This window comes from Nipponia nippon, unplaced genomic scaffold (genome assembly GCF_047370975.1).
Source record: "Nipponia nippon isolate SJK-2023a ecotype South Korea unplaced genomic scaffold, ASM4737097v1 scaffold_28, whole genome shotgun sequence".
Classification (NCBI taxonomy): Eukaryota; Metazoa; Chordata; class Aves; order Pelecaniformes; family Threskiornithidae; genus Nipponia; species Nipponia nippon.
In genome coordinates this window covers 7001542-7019831 of record NW_028262345.1, presented here as the reverse complement: position 1 = coordinate 7019831, position 18290 = coordinate 7001542, and the positions used below count along the sequence as shown (strand labels likewise).

The 18290-nt window shown below is 61.3% G+C and overlaps 1 protein-coding gene across 3 annotated transcripts in view; it reads left to right on the top strand.

Moving 5' to 3' along the window:
- Nucleotides 1-18290, top strand: part of DSCAML1 (DS cell adhesion molecule like 1) — a 122431-nt gene that overhangs the window by 9640 nt on the left and 94501 nt on the right. For all 3 annotated transcript variants that reach the window (XR_015706107.1, XM_087763560.1, XM_087763559.1), the window contains exon 3: nt 2460-2606. Coding sequence is in view for 2 of the 3 variants with exons in the window: in XM_087763560.1 (XP_087619686.1) it covers nt 2460-2606 (147 nt within the window). In the remaining variant the exon portion in view is untranslated. The remainder of the gene's footprint in view (nt 1-2459; nt 2607-18290) is intronic.

The window sequence follows — 18290 nt, the reverse complement described above, 5'->3', positions numbered from 1 at the left end:
CCCAGCCACGTATGGGGGCCTTTCACGGCCGCAGGAGGAGCTGGACCACACCTGTCCGTGGTGGGGAGACCCCCAGGCCCTCCTCAAGCCTGTCTGTTCCCACTGTAGCATCCAGCCCCAGCATGCCAAGGCTTATTAAGCAAAAAAAAAAAAAAAAACAAAAAAAGGAGGAATATGGCAAAGAGCTGATTCCAAAAGCCATTATAGTAAATTATTGACCAGGCTGAGGAGGGCTAATAGCCCAGGAATGGCTTCGTTATGTAACTTATTAAAAGCGGGGCTAGCAGAGGGAGCATGACAGAAGCGACTACAGGGTTTTTTATTTTAATACCTTGTACTGCAGAGTAAATGGGTATTAACCCCCTTCCGCAGAGTGAATTATTTACCAACGCTAGCGGGTTACCTATAAACCACAGCTCGGAGGAGGCGGGATGGCAGCCGATGGGGTGTAGAAAACGCGGGTGTGCAGCGTGGAGCTGCTGCCCTCCTCGTGCCGGGCGCCGCGGGCTGGGCTTCCGTGGGGCAGGCGGGCAGTGGCCAGGGCTGTGGCCAGCTGGTGCCTGCCAGCAGCCCGGGGTGCAGCAGGGCGAGCGGCCGCTCGGCACGGGGTGGCGTGGCCGTGTCCCGTGTGGCTGCGAGGGCCGTGGCACCCCGGCTGGCTCCGTGCTGTGCAGCAGGCGATCGCAAAGGTGCGGGTGCCCAGGGCTCGTGCAGCAGGGATGGCTGCTCCGGCTGTCCGGAGAGCTGGTGCTCTGGGTGTGCTGCAGGGGAGAACGGGTCTCTTGGCCCTCGCCTTCCTGCCGGGCGGGCAGCCTTTGCTTAGCTCTTCTCCCACGTGCTGAGGGCTTCCTTGGGATCACAGCAAGTCGGTAGCAGAGCCGAGCCCTGGCTTTCGTCCCGCTCTCGACACTGGCTGAATGCGCCCCTCCTGTCCCCTTAGCAGGAGGGGTGAGTACGCAGCGGGAGCCCGCGCGCAGGGCGCCGGGGGCCACCGGGGCGGCTCCAGCCGTGGCAGCGGGAAGTGCTTCGGCTTTAGGGCGTTCGGAAACGGCTGCGAAACATTCCCCCGCTGCCGCTTCCTCCCGGTCGTCTTGCGTCCCAGTCGCTCTCCAGTGCTTTGTAATGGCAAGGCACCAAGTAAAGCCAATTAAAGACGTGTAAGGAAAGCAAATAAATGAAACGTGGTCAAAAATACAAAGAATGGGGAAAAATCTCTGGGAGCGTTGGAAAGAAGCTGTCGGCGAGCACACGGAGCAAATCTCTCTAGCCAATGGCAAGTTTTAAGCGTGCTGGTTGTGGCTGTACGGTACTCTTGGAACGATTCCCAGTGGCCGCTCGGAGCCGGGGCGGTGCCCGGCGTGGGGGCGGCCACCGGGGTGAGCGCGGGTGCCCGTGCGCAAGGTCTGCTCCGGGCTGGGGCGGTCGCGGTGGCGGTGAGCGTGCGGGAGGCCGGGCTGGATGCTCCTCCTGGTCCCCGCTGGCCTTTAAAGCCCGTGAATAAACCTCCTGCTCCATGTGATTAAGGAGGCTTTTGCTAGCTAATCTGCTTTGGCTCCGGAGTCCCTTTCCGTGGTAGGCTTCTCCCCGTGTCCTCGTGGTGCCAGCCCTCGTCCTCCCTGCCGAGGCACCGGGCGAATAACGGGAGCGAGCTGCAGGCTGCTCCGAACCCTCGGCCCTGCTTTCCCCTGGGGCAGGGGGGCTCTGCCCGCCGGGAGGGCGGCTGAGCCGCGGGCGGAGGGCAGGCGCAGGCGAGGCGAAGGCGGAACAGCCCTCGGCAGCTCTTTTATGGCTGCTGCCGGTCTCTTCTGCCAGGCAGCCGGTGCGCGGAGCCTGCCGGGACGTGTCACCGAGCGCCCCGGGGTGGAGCCTGCGCTGTGCCCCTGGTTCTCTCCCGGCCTCTTGCAGCAGCGCAGGGTGCCCCGAAAGGCTGGGAAATCAAGGCGGAAATACCGCCAGCCTCTCGCTGCTCGCTTGTTTGCGCGAGGTGTGCGAGGCGTTGCCGGCGGGTGCTTTCCGCCTGGGGAGAACGCCTGCCTTTTGGGGCTGCTAAGGAGCTCTGTCTTAGGAGATTTGTCGAGCTGCTTTTGTTCTGGCCGAGGGGCGTCATTAAATGACGAAGCGAATGCCCGTCTGCCGTGCGATAGCGATGCCCAGGTGCCTGCGTCCTACAGGGCGCGATTATTCTCGCGGTAAGGAGGCACCTGCTCTCGCTGTGTTTTGTACTTAAACTTTGGGTGTTCGTGGCGTCCGCGTGCGTTACTGGGCACGGTGACATCTTCTTGTCTTTCCCAAGAGGCTGGGCGGACCCCGCTGACCTAGCTTCCCCGGGAAGGTGGGCCAAGGGTTTTGGGTGGAAGCGGTTTGTTGCTGGGTGGGTCGGGAAACGTGGGATTAAAGCCAAAGGAAGAGCGTTCTCTTCCAGCGCTGTCATGCCACCAACCACCTGCTTTTCTCTACAGTTTTCAGGGAACCGTACACCGTCCGGGTGGAGGACCAAAGGTCGATGCGTGGAAACGTGGCTGTTTTCAAGTGCCTCATCCCCTCGTCAGTGCAGGAATACGTTAGCGTTGTGTCCTGGGAGAAAGACACCGTTTCTATCATCCCAGGTAAGAGAGGAGCCGCTGTTCTCTTGGAAAATCTGGCCCGCTTTGCCGCGGGTGAAACTCGCTGTTGCGGAGGGGCTTTTTTTGCCTTCTCGTCCGCGCCTGTGCTGCCCAAGCAAGGGCTTTTATCGATGACCGTCTTGCGGCTTCGTGCTGGAAAAGGCTGGCGGTGCGAGCAGCCGCGTTGCGTTCAGGGCCTCCTCGGTGCTGTGGTTGGTGCTTTGCGTGTTTCTGGGCTCACGGGCGGTTGGCGTAAGCGTGACGGCACGCGCGCCCCGTCCCGGCTTCTCCCGCGCGCCTGCGAGCTCGCTTTGGGTACCTGGCAGCGGGGGCTTGGACACCAGAAGAGTCAGCCCGTGCTGCCCGAGTCCCGCAGTCAGGGCGGGTTCTCGCGTTGTCAGGGCGATGCACAAGTTAATATTCCAGCTTCTCTTGCGAGGTTTCGCAACTGTTTCAGCCGCGGGGAAAGGAACTCGGTAAAAACGGCATCGTGCGCCTCTTCCCCGTGCTGGCGCCTGGAAGCTGCTCGGCCTCCCTGTCCCGTGTGTCTGCCCCGTAGCCCGGGACCTGTCCTGCTCCGCGCCGACCGTGACCGTGGGGAGGGGGCCTGCGGGAGGGGCTTCGCAGCTCTGGGTATTTTGCCCCTGGGTAGCTCCCCGTGATTTTTTGGCAGGTGCGGAGCACCCTGGGCTCCCGTGGGAGCAGGGAGGCTCTGAAACCAGGGTCTGTCCCCGGCCGGTCCCCTGGGGAGCGGGGAGGCGCGGTGGCCGGAGCGCTGATGGGACACGACCTGCCGGGCACCTCTGCGCAGCTCGGTGGGAGGGGAGGAACCGGACAAACTGCTCGCGGAGCCGTGCCGTGCTGCGGGCTCTGGCTCCTGCGCTCCTCCTCCTGGCTTCTCGCAGGCTTCGAAGCAGCGCGGGGGCTGCGGGCAGGTGCTGGGCGCAGCGCGGGGCCGGCCCCGTGTACCGGGGTGACCTTTGGCTCCCTCCTCGGAGCCGGTATTGATGGCAGCGCTGGCCGCCCTGCACAGCATGTGTAAGCTAGTAGTAAAGCAATCAATACTGCTTTCCCCAGGGGGATCCAGAGAGAATTAAAGGATTTTGCCCGAAGTGAATGCTCCGTGCTTGATATTTGCTCACAGGTCAGCAAGTCCCGATGCTCCTCCGGGGCTCGGCGTTGGTACGCTGGCAGTGCCACGGGGAGCAGATGCGGGAGGGCAGATGCCACCGGGAGCGGGGTGCGAGCCTGCTGCCTGCTGGGGCAGCCCCTGACCAAGCAGGAGAGGCGAATTGCTCTAATCCCTCTTGCAGGGATGCTTCTTCCTTAAGGCGCTTAAGGAGCAAAGGGCTTCACCTGGAGGGGGGTGACCAGTTCTCCTGAGCGCTGTGGTGGCTCTCGCCGGTGGCCCGTGCCTCCTGAGTGCAGCTAATCTGCTGACTCAGCGCGGCCCACGCGCTCAGAACGGTGCTCCGAGGCTCGTGCCGGTGAGCGATGGCCCCCAGGGCTGCGATGCCTCGGCAGGGGCTGCGCGCAGCCCCCTGCGTGGCAGGGGAGCCGGGCTGAACGATTGACCGGGGAGCACGGGCACCCCTCCCGGCAGAGGCTGTGCCCTTGCTGGCGCAGAGCCCGTCGCGGTTTGCAGCGCCGGGGCCGGCAGCCAGCTGCCTTCCCGCAGTCGGGACCGAGCCTGCAGAGCCTCTCCTCCCCAGCACCGACGCCTTTCTGACGGTCTCGAATGAAATGGGAGGTGAAACTCTTCGCCTCAGGAGCGCGGTCTTCCCCGGACGGGCGTTCAGAGCGACGGGCTTGCGTTGATCGGCAGCCAGCCCGCGTCCGCAGCAGCCTTTTGCCCGGAAAGGGCGATTCTTGCTCTAGCACATGGCCTCCCCGAGTTCGAGCCTGCGGAAGGGAGCTTCTGGCACCTCAGGGTGTTTTGGAGCACTGCGGAAGGGGCCGTCTCGTTTGAGTAGGTGAGAAGCCTGCGGGTGGTCCAAGAGGGATGTTGAAAAGCTGTGTTTGGGGAGGCTTAGCCGGAGGCCAGCTGGCGTTTGGAAAAGGCACGGCGCCCTTTGGTAGGGTGCGCTGGCACCGCAGCCTTGCCAGCCCTTCTCTGCTCCGCTCCAGGTGGATTTCTGCACCGCGGACGGGACCGAGGAGTTCGTGGCACCGTCTCCGGGGGCAGCGAGGGGTGGCGGCGCTCTGCCCTGCCACAGGCTTGCCCCGTCTGATGAGCGGGGCACGGCGAGGTCCACCAGCGCGAGAGCCTGCGGCGTTCGCTCCTCGGGGGCTGGCGGCGCTGCGCCGGCCCTGGCGGCGCTTTCTGGAAAGGCGACGGCTGCTCGCGCCGCTCGGGGCTCCGCAGGACGGAGCGGAGCGGTGCCCGTGCTCCTTGTTCGCAGAGCGTGGCCGGTTTGCTCGGCAGCAAGTTCGTCAGCCGAGCCTCCGTGCTCTTGCGTGATCTTAACCAGACTTGTTCTCGAGTTTGCTGTGGCAGTGGATTTTTTAATATGATGATTTAATTAGAGTGGAACGATTTTAACATTCTAAAGCAATAATTACCCTAAAGACAGAACATATAAATTGTGTTACAGTGCAGAGTCAACACAAGCAAACATGTTTTGCCGTTGGATTACAAATATAGTATCTGCCTGAAGCTTATTTTGTTACCGCTCGTGTGTTAGAGCTAAAACTGGCTTTGCCGTTACCAAAAACACGGTCTTTTCGTGACCTCTGCTGAACCTCTGCTTCTGTCCTAATTCTGATCGAGGAGAGGAGGAGGGGGGTCCCTGCTGTTCGGAGCGATCGGCGCGCAGGCTGAGAAAAGCTGAACCGCGGTGCTGAGGCCTAATAGCTCCCTTCAGTCGCAGATGCGCCTTGGGAATTGCAAGATCGAGCAGCTGTGCAGACGCTGCGCCGCTCCCCTCCAGGCAGCCTACGACCAGAAAAGGTGCGCGGAAGTGCCGCGGCTCTTTGGGAAGTACGCCCGAGCCGCGTTTGCAGCTGGCCGTGTACCGCGGAGTCCCTTCCCGACTGCGGCGGGCCAAACCCGCTGCTTTCCCCGAAGCTTTCCTCCAGCGCTTTCCGTGGAAGGCTGCGCGTCTCCCCAGCAAGCCTCGGTGCAGCAGGGGTTAAACGCTCCTACTGCGCAGGAGCAGGGAAGATCTCCATCCACGCCTCTCTGTGGCAGAAAACTCTTTGGAAGTGGCTGTTTTCACGGTAAATGTTTGCTGTCCTTGGCACCCCTGCTTTTTCCCCCAACCAAACCGAAGTATTTTGTAGCTCGGAAGCAGGGGGAGCGAGCATTTCCCCTGGGGCTGCCGTTCCCGCGAGCTCGGGCCTCCGGCTCCCTGCGTGGGCTGGGTGGCCCTTTTGCGAGCTTTCTCGGGTTCTTTTCACGCTTAATTGGGATTACCGGGCTCCCAGCCTCCGCTGCTGGGCCTTTCAGCCGTGCCTTTTCAGACGAGCCTTGCTGCTCTTTTGATGGCGGTTTGCTGGTGGGCGAAGGACCTCTGCGGGGCTGGGCTGGCGCTGGCGGCGCTCGCCGGAGGTGCCTTGCCGGCAGAGAGCCCCGCCGGAGAGCCGTCTGCTTTGCCGCGGAGGTGCCCGGGCGAAACCCTCCGTCCCGCTGGGGGTCCCGGGGTGTCCTGCTGCTGGGGGACGCAGGCAGCGGCCCCCTGCGCGGCACGGCGAGCCTGGGGCGCGCGGGGCCCGTGGCCGCTGCTCTCACCGGCCCGGGAGGGCTCCCCTTGTCTCCGTCCGAGTTCCTGGCGAGCGTGACTCCTCCGGAGCACCGGCTGGCTCTGCGGTGGAAGCGATCTCAACGCGATGGCGGGGAAGGGCTCCGTCTCCGCATTGCCCTGCTGCGGTGGGGGGTTTTGGTGGGGACTTGCGTTATTTGGTTAACTCGACAACGGTGTAACTTACCCTGAAATCAAAGACGCATTCTTCATGGAAGGTTATCCCGCACATAAATCATCATTAGCGCGGCTCATTTTTGTTTAATGCCCACCTAACCGTGCTGTAGTCTAAAAATGTGTGTTTAGTGAAGTCAAGGGTTGCGGAGAAATTGCAGGGTTTTCAAAAACCCATTTGCTTTGCTGGTGCTCACATCAAAATCAATCTCGCCTTTCGTTCCCAGCCCTGTCGCAAACACGCGGCACCGCTCGCAGGACTGCGGCGTTAACGTAGGCTAGCGCTTGCCCGGAGTGAAGCCGCGGTGCTTACAGAACGGGGGGCTGCGTACGAGATCGCGCTTCGCACCCAGGCTGTGATTTCAGACTCCGTCGCTATTGATGAATCTTGACGGGTATGTGGGGGGAGAGGCCGGGGGGGCTGCAGCCGAGCAGAATGTTTTACAGGCCCCTCTCCCTTTTCCGTAGGGAAAGAGGGAGAAGCTCCTGCCACGAACCGGTTTAAGAACCCGACGCGGTAAACAGCTTTTTACTTTTATTTTTAAAGCGCTATCACCAGGCTGGGTAACGTGGAGGGTCTCGCAGGCACGTGCGTGGTTCGGATTTGTCTTGGAGGAACTGTGTTGCATGGGTGACCGGAGCTGCTTTGGTCGCCGTGCCGCGGCGGCCGTGGCGCAGAAATGGAGATGCGTGGCACTGGCTCGTCCCTTGCGCGGCTGTAACGCGATGTCGGCAGCCGCGGGTCCTGCGGAAGGGGGCACGCGGCAGTCGTGCCAGCGTGGATCCGACATACGTGGGCGCTCCTGGAGTGCGCGTCCAGCTGCGGTTTCCAAAAACAAGCGGTGATGTGGGGAGCTAACCTGAGAAGGGTTTGGGGCAGTTGTCAGCCCCTTCTCCGTTGTGGAAATACGTTCGTTTGAGCGTTCCTTGGCTCTTGGGACCCCGTGAGCACGTGCGTGCCTGTACGCTTGCACCCAAGCCGTTCCTCAGCTGGCTCGGTGACGGGAGCGTATCCGGGCTCGCCCGCCTCGGCACAAACCCGTCACCTGCCCGGGCCCTGCTCCCTGTGCTGGGTGGGAAGGGCGGCAGGGATGGCCGCAGGGCGTCGCGGGGCTCCGGCCCTCTCGCGCTGGCGCATCCCGAGCGCGCGGCGGGATTTGCCTCGGGAGGTCGCGTGCTGGGCTGGGACGTGGGTGTCGCTTGGGCGCGCAGGCGTAACGTTGTGGGGGCGGCTCTCTGGCGTCCCCGCGGAACAAAAGCGGTGTCCTCGTGGGCGTGACGGCATCGTGTCAGCCGCAGGGGAAAGCTGGTGGCGTTTGTCGTCCTGCCTTGCCCAGCCTGCCGGGAGCCCGCGACTGGCAAGGGCAGCACAGAAGAGCAATGATTTGGAGGCAGCCGGCAATGCTGGACTGGCAAGCCTGGAGCTGAGCTATTTGATGCTTCGGTGTCATGCACTTGATAGACTGTGTTGGGGAAAAAAAAAACAAAAAAAAACCTAAGTACAGCACTTCTCGAGGTACAGGCATTTCTAAGGGTGCCGCTTTTCTCAGCGACCCTAATACATATACTTTCAGGGCTGCAGATACTTGGATGCGCTTTGCTAGTTCTTGGATGTCCATAAAGTCCTTTCTCTGGAAAGCAAAACGTAAAGCTTGCCAGCAGGATGGAACTGAAAAAAACCTGAGCTCTGTGAAGTTTTAGATGTGTTTTTGTGGATGTTCTTGATTGAACGGTAGCCTTTTAGGAGTTTCAAAAATATCTAAGCTGATCTGTGTGCCGTGGTTCAGAGACGAGCTTAATTTGACCCGAGTAGCCCTGTCTGTCCCGTCCTCTCCGGTGCCCAAGGCTGTTTACGGGCTCCTTAAACTCATCTCAGCAACTGTTTGGTGAGGTGGGAAATAAAGCTGCAGCAGCTTTCTTGTGGTTAAGCGTGGCCGTTCGCCCCGAAGGTGCATGCTCTCCTCTGCTGTGCCTTGCATCGTCTGCCGCCGGTCCCGTTTTTCTCTGCAACGTTACGAGTGTAACCGTGTGCAAATTCCACCGCGGTCCATCTCCAGACGCGGCGAGTCTAGGGACGCAGCGCGAGGCTGCCGGCAATTGAACGCCCGGCGGGGATTCGTGGGTGCGGCGTTCCCTCCCCGCCGGGCTGCGGGCGCGCGGCCGGGATGCTGCGTGCCCGGGGCGCGGAGGGACGATCCGAGGGGCAGAAGAGCCAGGACCTGGATAATTCAGCATTGTCCTTGTATCAATAGGCTTGTTCTGGGGGACGTCCATCCCCTGTTACTGGAGAAAAGCTGGAAGCTGGGACGGGATAAACCCGGCGAAGCGAAAGGCAGTCCTTGTTGATGTGTGTGTCTTCATTGGGATGGTTTGGGGACAGGAGATAAGTTACTGAGCATCGTTACCGGCCGTTAGCATTTTTATTTGGTTTTGCTTGAATGCGGAATAACCCCGGCTGGTGTAAAGCGCGGTGCCTGGCAGCCAGCAGCCTGCGGGTCGGCGCGTGTCGGGCGCGGGGCCACCCTGCTGCCCCGTCCCGGGCGTCACCTGCGGCGGAGCGCGGGCCTGGTGGCTGCGACCCGCCGCTTGGGAGCCCCGGGAGGGGAGGGAGCCCGGGCTGCTGCCGTCGCCTGCCCCGCCGCCTCCTGGCGTGCGCACGGAGCGATCCGCACAGACAGCTCCGAGAGGAAAGCTGTGACCCTTGGGCTGGCGAAGCGTTGGCCTTTTCAGTTGGATTTTGTAGCTTCTGCCCGGGACAGGTTGACTCGCAGTGTGGAGCAGCCTGATGTGATTTAAACGAGCGTTGTCCTACCCTGCCCTGTCTAGGGGTGCTGCGAAACCTTTTCCCCCGTCGATCCGGCGATCTCTAAAGGTGTCCTGGCTTCTCCCCCGCCCCTTGCCACCCGCTCTGGCTGCGACATGCGCCCAGACCTGTTACAGAGGGAAGTAGCTCCAGGCGTTATTCTCACCAAGTGGGGTGAGATTCTGTCTGAAATCGTTTCATCCTTCCCCAGAGACTTGGCGTGAATTTTATCTAATCGCCATGGCAACAGATAAAAAAAAGGTGTGAGCACATCTCCTTTTGCTGTGATAATTCAGATTTATATATTCAGATCAGATTGGAGTTAGAGATTTTTAAAAGGAGCAGATGCAGCAGAAGGTGTGACTGCAAATAATGTGGCGAGAACGTTTGATGGTCCTGCCCTTTAAGAGGGGAGAGAGCTTTCCTGCAGGTTTTTTTGGAATATAATTATTCCATCAAATCCACTTTAACAAGGACTCATTATAGCCCTGATAATGCAGAGTCACGTTGGAGACAATCTCGCGCACGCACGCGCGCGCGCGCCAAAAGAAGGGACTACAAAAAGTAAATCGAGTGCCCGGGAAGAGCGAGGCGCGGGCGCCTGTGGCTGCGGCGGCCCCGGCGGAGCGGCGCCCGGGAAGCGGCGCGGGCCAGGCGGGGGCTAGCCGGGCTCTGGCTGCCCTGGTCCGCGCGCCGGAGCGCTGGCGGGCGCTTCCCGGTGGCTTGCGCGGCCGGGGAGATGCTCGCGGGAAGCCCTTTGGATGGATCAGGCCCTCGCGTCCTGGGAGCCCTGCGCAACCAGGCGCTGGCGATCAAAGGCTGGGGAGCTGTGGGCTTCCGCCGGGGCGCGAGAGGCCTGATTCTGCAGAGCAGGCTCGGCTCCCGACGCTGTCGCCCACGCAGCAGACCTCAAATGAAGAACTGCCCGAGGCTGCCTGAGCTCGGGCCGTCCTGAACGAAAGCCTTCTGCTGTGCCGTTGCGGCTCCTGCAGGAGAGGAGTGCCTCGGCTGGCGTCGGAGCAAGGAAGCCTTTGACCGCTTTCCCCGCAGGGTAGAGAAGAAAGGACGCGGGGGGTTTGGGAGAAGGAAGGGTGCTGTTGATCTAGCGCTCGGTGTCCCAGTCCCACGTGATGTCCTTGCCCCTGCTCCGAGCCCCGCGGGATGATAGAGCGCAAGCCGAATGCGGCACGACGAGCTCCAAGGCACGCAATACAGGGGAGCAGCCGCTCTTGGAGCTGCCATCTCTTTGTGTACCTGCGAGCGTAAATCTTTGGCCGCCCTGAGGAGCAGTTGTGCCGTAGGGACAAGGGAGAAATGGCCTGTAGAGGGTGGGATGGATGGCTGAGGGTTTGGAGCAGAGGCAGGGTGCCTTTTTGGAGACAACAGCCGCGATTCCCGCTGGGCACAAACCTTCAGCAATGACTCTGGTGTGAGGATTGAGGTGATTTGTGGGAAAGAAGTCCCTGGAGTGCAGAGAGCAGGAGGAGACGCACGGAGGAGCAGTCTGCCGGTGGCAGCCAGCGGGACGCGTTGCGTGGACTCTCCCGAGTTGCAGGGTGACTCTGGGTGCTGGGGCAGATTGTCCCAGTTAGGCTCCGAATTGCAAGTTGCCATTTTGCTGGAAATTGCAAAGAAGTTAGGAACAAGAGGAGAGTCCGCTGGAGCACCCCTCCGGTGGCATGCAGGGGAGGGGAGCGACCTGGGCAGGAGGGCTTCGGAGGTGCGGCCAGGGGCTGGTTAACCTCCCGTGGCGACACGTGGTCTCTGCCTTACGAGTTGGCTGGGCTTGCCTGGAGGAGCTCGGAGACCCTTGGACCGTGAGCGACGTATCCTTGCGAGAGGCTTCTCCGCCGCGAACCAGCCCTCAGAAAAGGTGACGGGGCCCAGCTCGCGGCGGAGCTGAGCTGTGTAATGAAGCCTGGTGCTACGCGTGCCTTCTGCGCCTTGCCGATCCTGCTGCTGCTCCTTACCGCCCGCCTAACTCGGCTTAGAGGATACAGGCCCTTGCCGAATTACCAGGGGTACGGTCTTGTCTGCCTGTTCAGAAGCCAGTTGCTAAACTGTAATGCTTTTGTGCATTTGAAAGACCTTCCTGCTGAAGGAGAGCTGAAATCCTCCGGGGTGTGAGTTTCTGTAAGGCACCGGCGCGGCTCAGGCTGCGATCGCTGCTCCGCGTGCCGGGCAGGACGGCGTGCACGCCGGGCGCGGGGGCCGCAGCCCGGCCGGGGCTCGGGTGCTGCGGCGGGATGGGCTTGGAAAGCACCAAAACCCCTTTGAAAGCGCCCAAGCCAGCTCCGAGAAATGGGTTTGGAGGGAGGCGGTTCGCTTCACCAGCTGTCTGCTGGCACGTTCAGGTTCTCCACCCTGCCCGAATCTTCTTGGTTTTATACCTCCTTTTTAATTGTCATCTAATGGAGCGAAGACGGTGCTGGCTCCGCTCCTGCTGCCCCAAGGTCTCCCCAGGGAGCTGCGCCTACCAGGGCAGCACGGCAGTAATCGCTACAGCAAAGCCAAGTGATGTGGAAACTGTACAGGTCAAAACTTCCTTTCAAACCACGTGTTTTCATGAGCTTGAGCCACCTGCCCCTGGGGCCTCGCGCTGGGCTGCGGAGGGAGAGGAACCAGCGCTGCGTGGAGCAGAGCTGAAGTCATCGCCGCTTCGTGCCATCACCGCTGACGTGTCCACCGGGGAGGCTCGCGCGTGCGTGGCCAGCTCGTCCCGAGCGGACGGGAGCGGGCTCGGGGCGCTTGCCCGCGGGGAGGGCGGCTGTGGTGGTGGTGCGGGCGTGCGTCTTCCTCCCCCGCCTCCCCGTGCACCCGCGCAGATACGCAGATGCAGAAACAATCGCGGTCATTATTCCTGCCGTGGTGACAGTGACAGTGGCAGAGATGCCAGCTTCCTAACACAGACGGCTTTATTTCATCTCCTCTGTTTTTCAAAGCCTCTTTCATTTTGTATGAGGAGACAGATGTGAAGGGCTGCAGGCTGATAAATTCTGCTGTCTTATGAAAAGAGAGGGTGGGTTTTTGTTGCGGTTGCTTCTCTTCCTCCCTCCCCGGCCCCCTCCCGGCAGCGCAGCGGCAGCCTTTTTCTGTAGAGGATGCTCCCCGCTCCTGGCGTGGGACGCTGTCTGACGGTCACCTCGCTGGGGCAGGGAGGGCCGAGTTCCCGGGGCCGGGCAGGGCTGGGGTTTGGGTGGAGACCCCGGGGTCGTGGTGGAGGGCGCCCGGGTAGAAGAAAACGAGCCCAGTGGTGCAGATGCCTCCCTGAAGCGCATCCGCAGCGCCTGGCCCCGGCGCGCTCCGAGGCGCCGCTGAGGCTGCACGTTGGCCGGGGAGGAGCTGATCTCAGCTGGCGGAGCGAGGGCTAAGCCTTTGCGCGGGCTTACAACCAAAATCCTCTTCCTTCTTGTAACTGCGCCGCGGCGCTGGGGGCGCCGGGTCGGGGCGAGTGCCGGACAGAGGGCTCTGGGGCTGCCGCCGTCGCGGTCTGCGCCAGCGAGGAGCAGCGGCCAGGATCGGGCACGGAGAGCAGCGCAGCCTGCGCCCCTTGGGGGGGGGGGGGGGCTCGTGGAAGCACGCGCTCTGCACCCGCTGGGTGCCGTGCCGCTGGGCGCAGCGCCGCCGCTGGAAAGCCTGCCTTCGCCGAGCGCCTGGCCCTGCGGCTCCGGTGGACTGGGGCGTCCGCCCGGCGCTGGGTGTGGTCCCTGCGCAGCTCCCCTGCCTCCTCTCCTGCTCTGCTGACGATGGTTCTGGTTTAAAAATAAATTGCTCCATCTTTAATTGCGGTTTAAATAACTGCTTCATTTTTATTTAAATGTGGCTCTGTAAGGCTTGGAGAACAATTAGGAGAAAATACAGGGCATTGCTCTGGTGCATGTGTTCAAGCATATAATTAATTTTTTTTATTATACTGATGTTTGCCGAATCTGGAAAAAGATCTTATTGTTCCTCTTGATTTAGTCACGCACAAGATCTACAAATACACCAGCCGTTTCAGGACTCCATTTCACAAGCCGCGAAGCCGTGGTGCTGCCACGCTCCTCGGGGTCGCTAGCCTTCGCCATTCGCGCCGTGGCACGGGCGCGCGTCGCACCGCGGGCCGTGCGCCCAGCCGCGTGCGGCCCGCGAGAGCGGCGGGCTGCTTTCTGCCGCCCCAGGACTGCCCGCGGGGGCTCCGCGCCTCTCCGGTGCCGGGCTGGCGGGCACAGCCCGGGCGGGGGCTGTTGGACGCGTCCTCGGCCCCTTCGGAAGGCTTTTGGTAGCCCCGGGTGCCGAGGCTGTGCCGCAGAGCTGAGAGCCGGTGCTAGGCGCTTGGCTGGGGGCTTGCTAGGGCGAGAGCTTGTGCTTTTTGTCGATGAATGGTATTAAAAGGCTAATAAATGAGCCGGGGACGGCGGGTGAGATCTCTGAAAGGCTCTAAATGACCCAGGGACCTCTCTCACGAGCGAGCTAGCCATTCAGGAATATAAATCTCATTCAGAGTCGATAGGGATTAGGCTCCTAAGTGCCCGACATAGCTAAAGTGCTTCTGAAAATGTTGCTTGTTAGAGGGCTGCGGAGGAAGCCGCACGCGGTCTGGCGGGCTGTAAGCTTATCAGTCAAAGGTGCTTTGCTTGGTGACAGAAGCCACTTGTGGTAAACAAGCTGCTGGCCCTTTGGACTCCTGACAATCTTCTAACCGTTTATTAAAGCAGCTACGGACTCCTCTTGGAAACGAAATCTTAATAGCAAGCGTGGCAGAGATTTTTCACAGATGGCGGCACTGCCAAAAGCAGGCATTCAAGAAAACATTCATCAAAAACATTCATTTCTTTCAAAAAGAAATCGACGTTTATAGCGTAGACAAATTTGGGACTCATTTGCTTTGCCTTTCAGTTTCTGAATTTTTAGAGGTCGCGTTTTTCTGCACCTTCGAGGGCTAGAAACTGGTGTTATTTTTAACTGGAAACTGAGAGTCCCGTATAAGCACGCGATACCAAGAAACGGGGCGCGCGAGAAGGCTGGTTACGGCGGGGCCCCGCGCGCGGCCGGGGGGAGAGGCGGGGGGCCCCTCTGGCCGGCTGCGCTCCGGGGGCTCCGGCCTCTGCCCGGGCTCCCGTCCTCCAGCTTCACCCCCTTCGGCCCGGCTCGGGCTCCCTGCCTGCCGCCCTCGGCACCGAGCACGGGCTGCCCCTGGGGCTTGCTGCTGCCGAAACCCGCGTCTGCCGCGGGGGTCCGCAGCCGTGCGTGGGGACCGTCCCCAGGGTGGCGATGGGTGCCGAGCTGGGCTCTCCCGGTGACGGCGGTGACGGCAGGGTCGGTGCGGGCGCTGTAGCCCGTGGCGCGGACAGACAGAGAGCTCCGGCACCGGAGAGCGGCCCTGGCCCGCGTCCCACCCTGCCCGGGTGCTCGCCGGCCCCGGCTGTTCGGTGAGGCCGGGAAGGCCGGGTGTGCCCTCCCTCCTTAAAAAGCCAGAAATTCCCTTAAGCGGGAGCAATTCATTCGCAGCTCATCTCCATTTCATCTGAAGGCTGCACCATGCTGGGTTTCAGCCTTGTTATGTTTTCTCTTGAGCAATACCTTTTATTTCTGCAGCGTTTAATATTCCTTTCCAGAACCTCCGTTGCCTGTTCTGGGTCTTTCCACCGAAAGCAGCTTGGAAATGAGAGATCGCGTGGCCGAGCTGTACCTGTTGTTTGCGTCTCACCGCCAGCTGGTTCCCTGCCTGCTCGGGCGCTGTCACCGCTCCCCAGCCTCTCCCTGCGCCCGCTCTCCCCTCCCTGCCCGGCACCCCCGGTGCGGGCTCCCCGTTACAGGCAGCGCGCAGCTCGGCGTGCGGCTTGGGCTCGCGGAGGAGACGTTTCTCTTGCCCAAGCCAGCCCGGCGCTCGGCGCTGGGGCAGGGCTGTAAATGCCGTCTCGGGTCCGGGCAAGCACGTACCCCTGCAGGGGAAGGGCCGCGCAGCTGCCACCAGGCGCTGCCTTCCCCAGGTGGCCACGGGCTCCCCAAGCACACCGGCATGGCTGAGCAGGCTCGGGGCTGCCTGGAAGAACGGTCAAATCCTCTCGTTCCGCTTGAAGGCAGGGTCTGGCATCCACCCCTCAGGCAGCAGTCGAGCCATCGGGTCCTGGGCAAGCTGGCAAATTGAACTGGCCTGACCTGGGCTGGCAGCACCGAGGCTTTCCGTGCGTTGGTTGAGGGGAAGCGCGGGTCTTTGTTTCCCCATCGCTGGGGCATTTCGATCGCAGCTGAAAGGAGAAGCTTTGCGCTAGTTATCGCTCTGCCTTCGCCAGAGCCTGCTTCGGGCCCTGACTGATTACTCGTAGTTGCTTCTTGCTGCAAACCAGGTCTCATTTGCATCTTGGAGGAACAGCGTGCTGCAGGCAACGAAAGCGGTGGCACCGCTGGAGATTGCTTGTGGTATGCCGTTTAACGTCCATTTGACTCGCATCTCTTGCGTTTTGTTTGCGGCGGTGCACGATGAACTTAATGGTGTCCTACGCTCAATGGGCGCCTGTAACTGTAGCGCGTTGTTTAATGCTGCGGTTTCATAAACGCTTCCTGGGCATATAGAAGCGATAACGTTCCTACATCTTGTTTTCCACGCTTGTACGTACCCCGGTACAAAAGCTGCGCAAAGATGCGAGCGTTCGCAAGAAGCTGGACTTAGGGCTGGGGGAGCTGGAAGGGGGCAGAGCCCGGCCGCTGCTCGCGCCAGCGGTGCCGGTCCGGCACGTGGGGCAGCCTGAGCCACGGCTGCCGGGCCCGGGGATCCGCTCTGGGGCTGCACGTCCGTTTGCAGCGCCCCGGGAACCCCTGGCACCCCCGAGGCAGCCGGGCACGGTCCCGGCCACGCCGCGCTCGCCGTCCCCGCGCCCCCGAGCGAGGGCCGGTGATCGCCAGGGCGGTGGGTGCCCAGCCTGGCGCTCCCCCCGCCGCTGCCGGTCGGGGCGCAAGACGTGCGGCTCCTCCCAGGGAGGTTTTTATTTTATTTATTTTTATTGCTGGCTGCTCCAGGTGAAGTCACGCCGCCTCTTGGCCTGCTTCCACGTGCTTCGTGCTGCTCCCCGAGCTCGGCTATGGTATAATCGATCAGACATCCTGGCACGTCCCCTTGTTTAAACAAGAGCTATGGCTATTGCATACAATGTACGTACGACACGCGCGTGACGGTGTCAAGAATTAACTTCATAATCGTCTCCGTGATCCTTCTTGGCAGAGCTCGGGCATAACCTGTCGTGTCTTATCTAGTGATTGCATATGAGTTATAGTTAGCTCTGTCCCGGCTCTCCAGATAAGATCGATGGCGGGTGAGGTTTTATAATGCCTGTGTCAGGATTCCTCCCCGCCATCCGGCGGAGCCTGGAGCAGCCGCTTGGCTCCTCCGGTGCTCTGGATGCCGAGGGCACTGGCTCCGCTTTGCAGCTGCGTGAGGTCTGCTGGGCGCTCGGCGGGAGATCTGCCCGAAGGCTGGGGAAGGGAAAGAGCCCCAGCGCGCGGCCCAGAGCAGGGTTTGCCTCTTTGTTTTGGGTCTCCAGCCGCCCAAGGGCAGGGTGGAATCAGATCTTCGTGCGCAAAGGGAGCTGCTTGAAGAGCGCCGGCGCGGGAGCCTTCAGCAGCTCCTCCGAGTGCTGTTCCCGTGCACGTGGCGGGAGAAGCAGGGGGGGTTTAGGAGGAGCCGTTGACGCTTGCCTTCCCGGGAGGTGGGCCTTGGCATCCACCTTGCTGGATAACGGCGCTTTTTCTCGTTGCCGGGAAGGCTCCCGGCGAGAGCGGGTCCCGCGGGGCTCCTCCGCGCTCGGTGTCGGGTTGGTGTTTAAGCCTGCGACTCCCCTGGTGGCTTTTCTTGGGTTGGTTTTTTTTCCTTGACAGAGGGAGCGTATCAAAGAGAGCAGCTTGTAGGAAGGGTGTGTGGGTAAGGAGCTCACGGAAGAGGCCTGAACGCTGTGATTCGCGGTTCTGGTGCTGACATGGAGCCTTCCCTGTGCCGCGGCAGCTCTGCTGCGGGGACTGCAGCCCGCCGTTAGCGGGAGGTCGGTCCCAGTGCCCGGCCAGGCGCCGGAGCGCGGTGCTGCTGCCCGTCGCGGTGCTGCCCGGCTCCTCCTCGCCCCGGCCCTGCGCAGGAGCAGGGCTTTGGGCTCCCGGGGGCTCGGCTCCCTCCGGGCCGGCTTCTCCACCCTGCTTTCGGTGTGTTTCAGCGTGAGCTCGGGGCAGCCCTTTCCACGTCCCTGTGCTCTCTCGCTGAGCGTCGCTTCTGTACCTCGAGCGCTGCGGATCTGGTAGTCTCATTTCTAGAAACTGTTAAAATGCGTTTCTCTTCCCTGCAGGGAAGACTTCTTTGGAGGTTTTATTTTTGTTCTAGTTGAGACCAGATTTAACCAAATGCCTGTTTCCCCGTGTTGGCAAGAGCATCTCGCAACGCCGGTGTCCTGCGAAATGTGAATGGCTGACGTTCTTCTTTATTTATACGTATGTACACAACGTATGAAACAAAGAAGCTAAAAATGATGAATTGCGGCTAATGCTGCTGCGTGATGGAGATAAGACCGTAATTATTTGTTTGGGCAGCTTAAATCAACACCAAAAGCCTGATGGAAAACAAAGCGATAATTTAAATCTCTCTGCGTGGGTCCTGTGGGCTGCGTGACCAAGCGTGAACTTGTACCGTAGGCTCGTATGATTTTTGCGTTTGCGCGTGGCTAAAGCAGGTCCCTTTGGTGCCGCGCGCCGCGTGCCGCCCTAGAGCGTGCCTGGGCCCGTGTCTGGGGGGAGCCGCGCTTTTAACTTCTTTCTGGCGCGGTTTAGCACCTCTGTGCCGCCCCAGTCTGGGCAATTGGCTGTTACTTGTGCTGCAGATGGGACTGCAGCTTGCAGCCCTGCCCGCTCGAGAGGTGGCTGGGTCTCCCGCCCAAGCCCAGCCCGCGCTGCCTTGTTAGGAGCGAAGACGAGCGGGTTGCGCCGGAGCTGTCTCCGCTCCAGACGCACCTG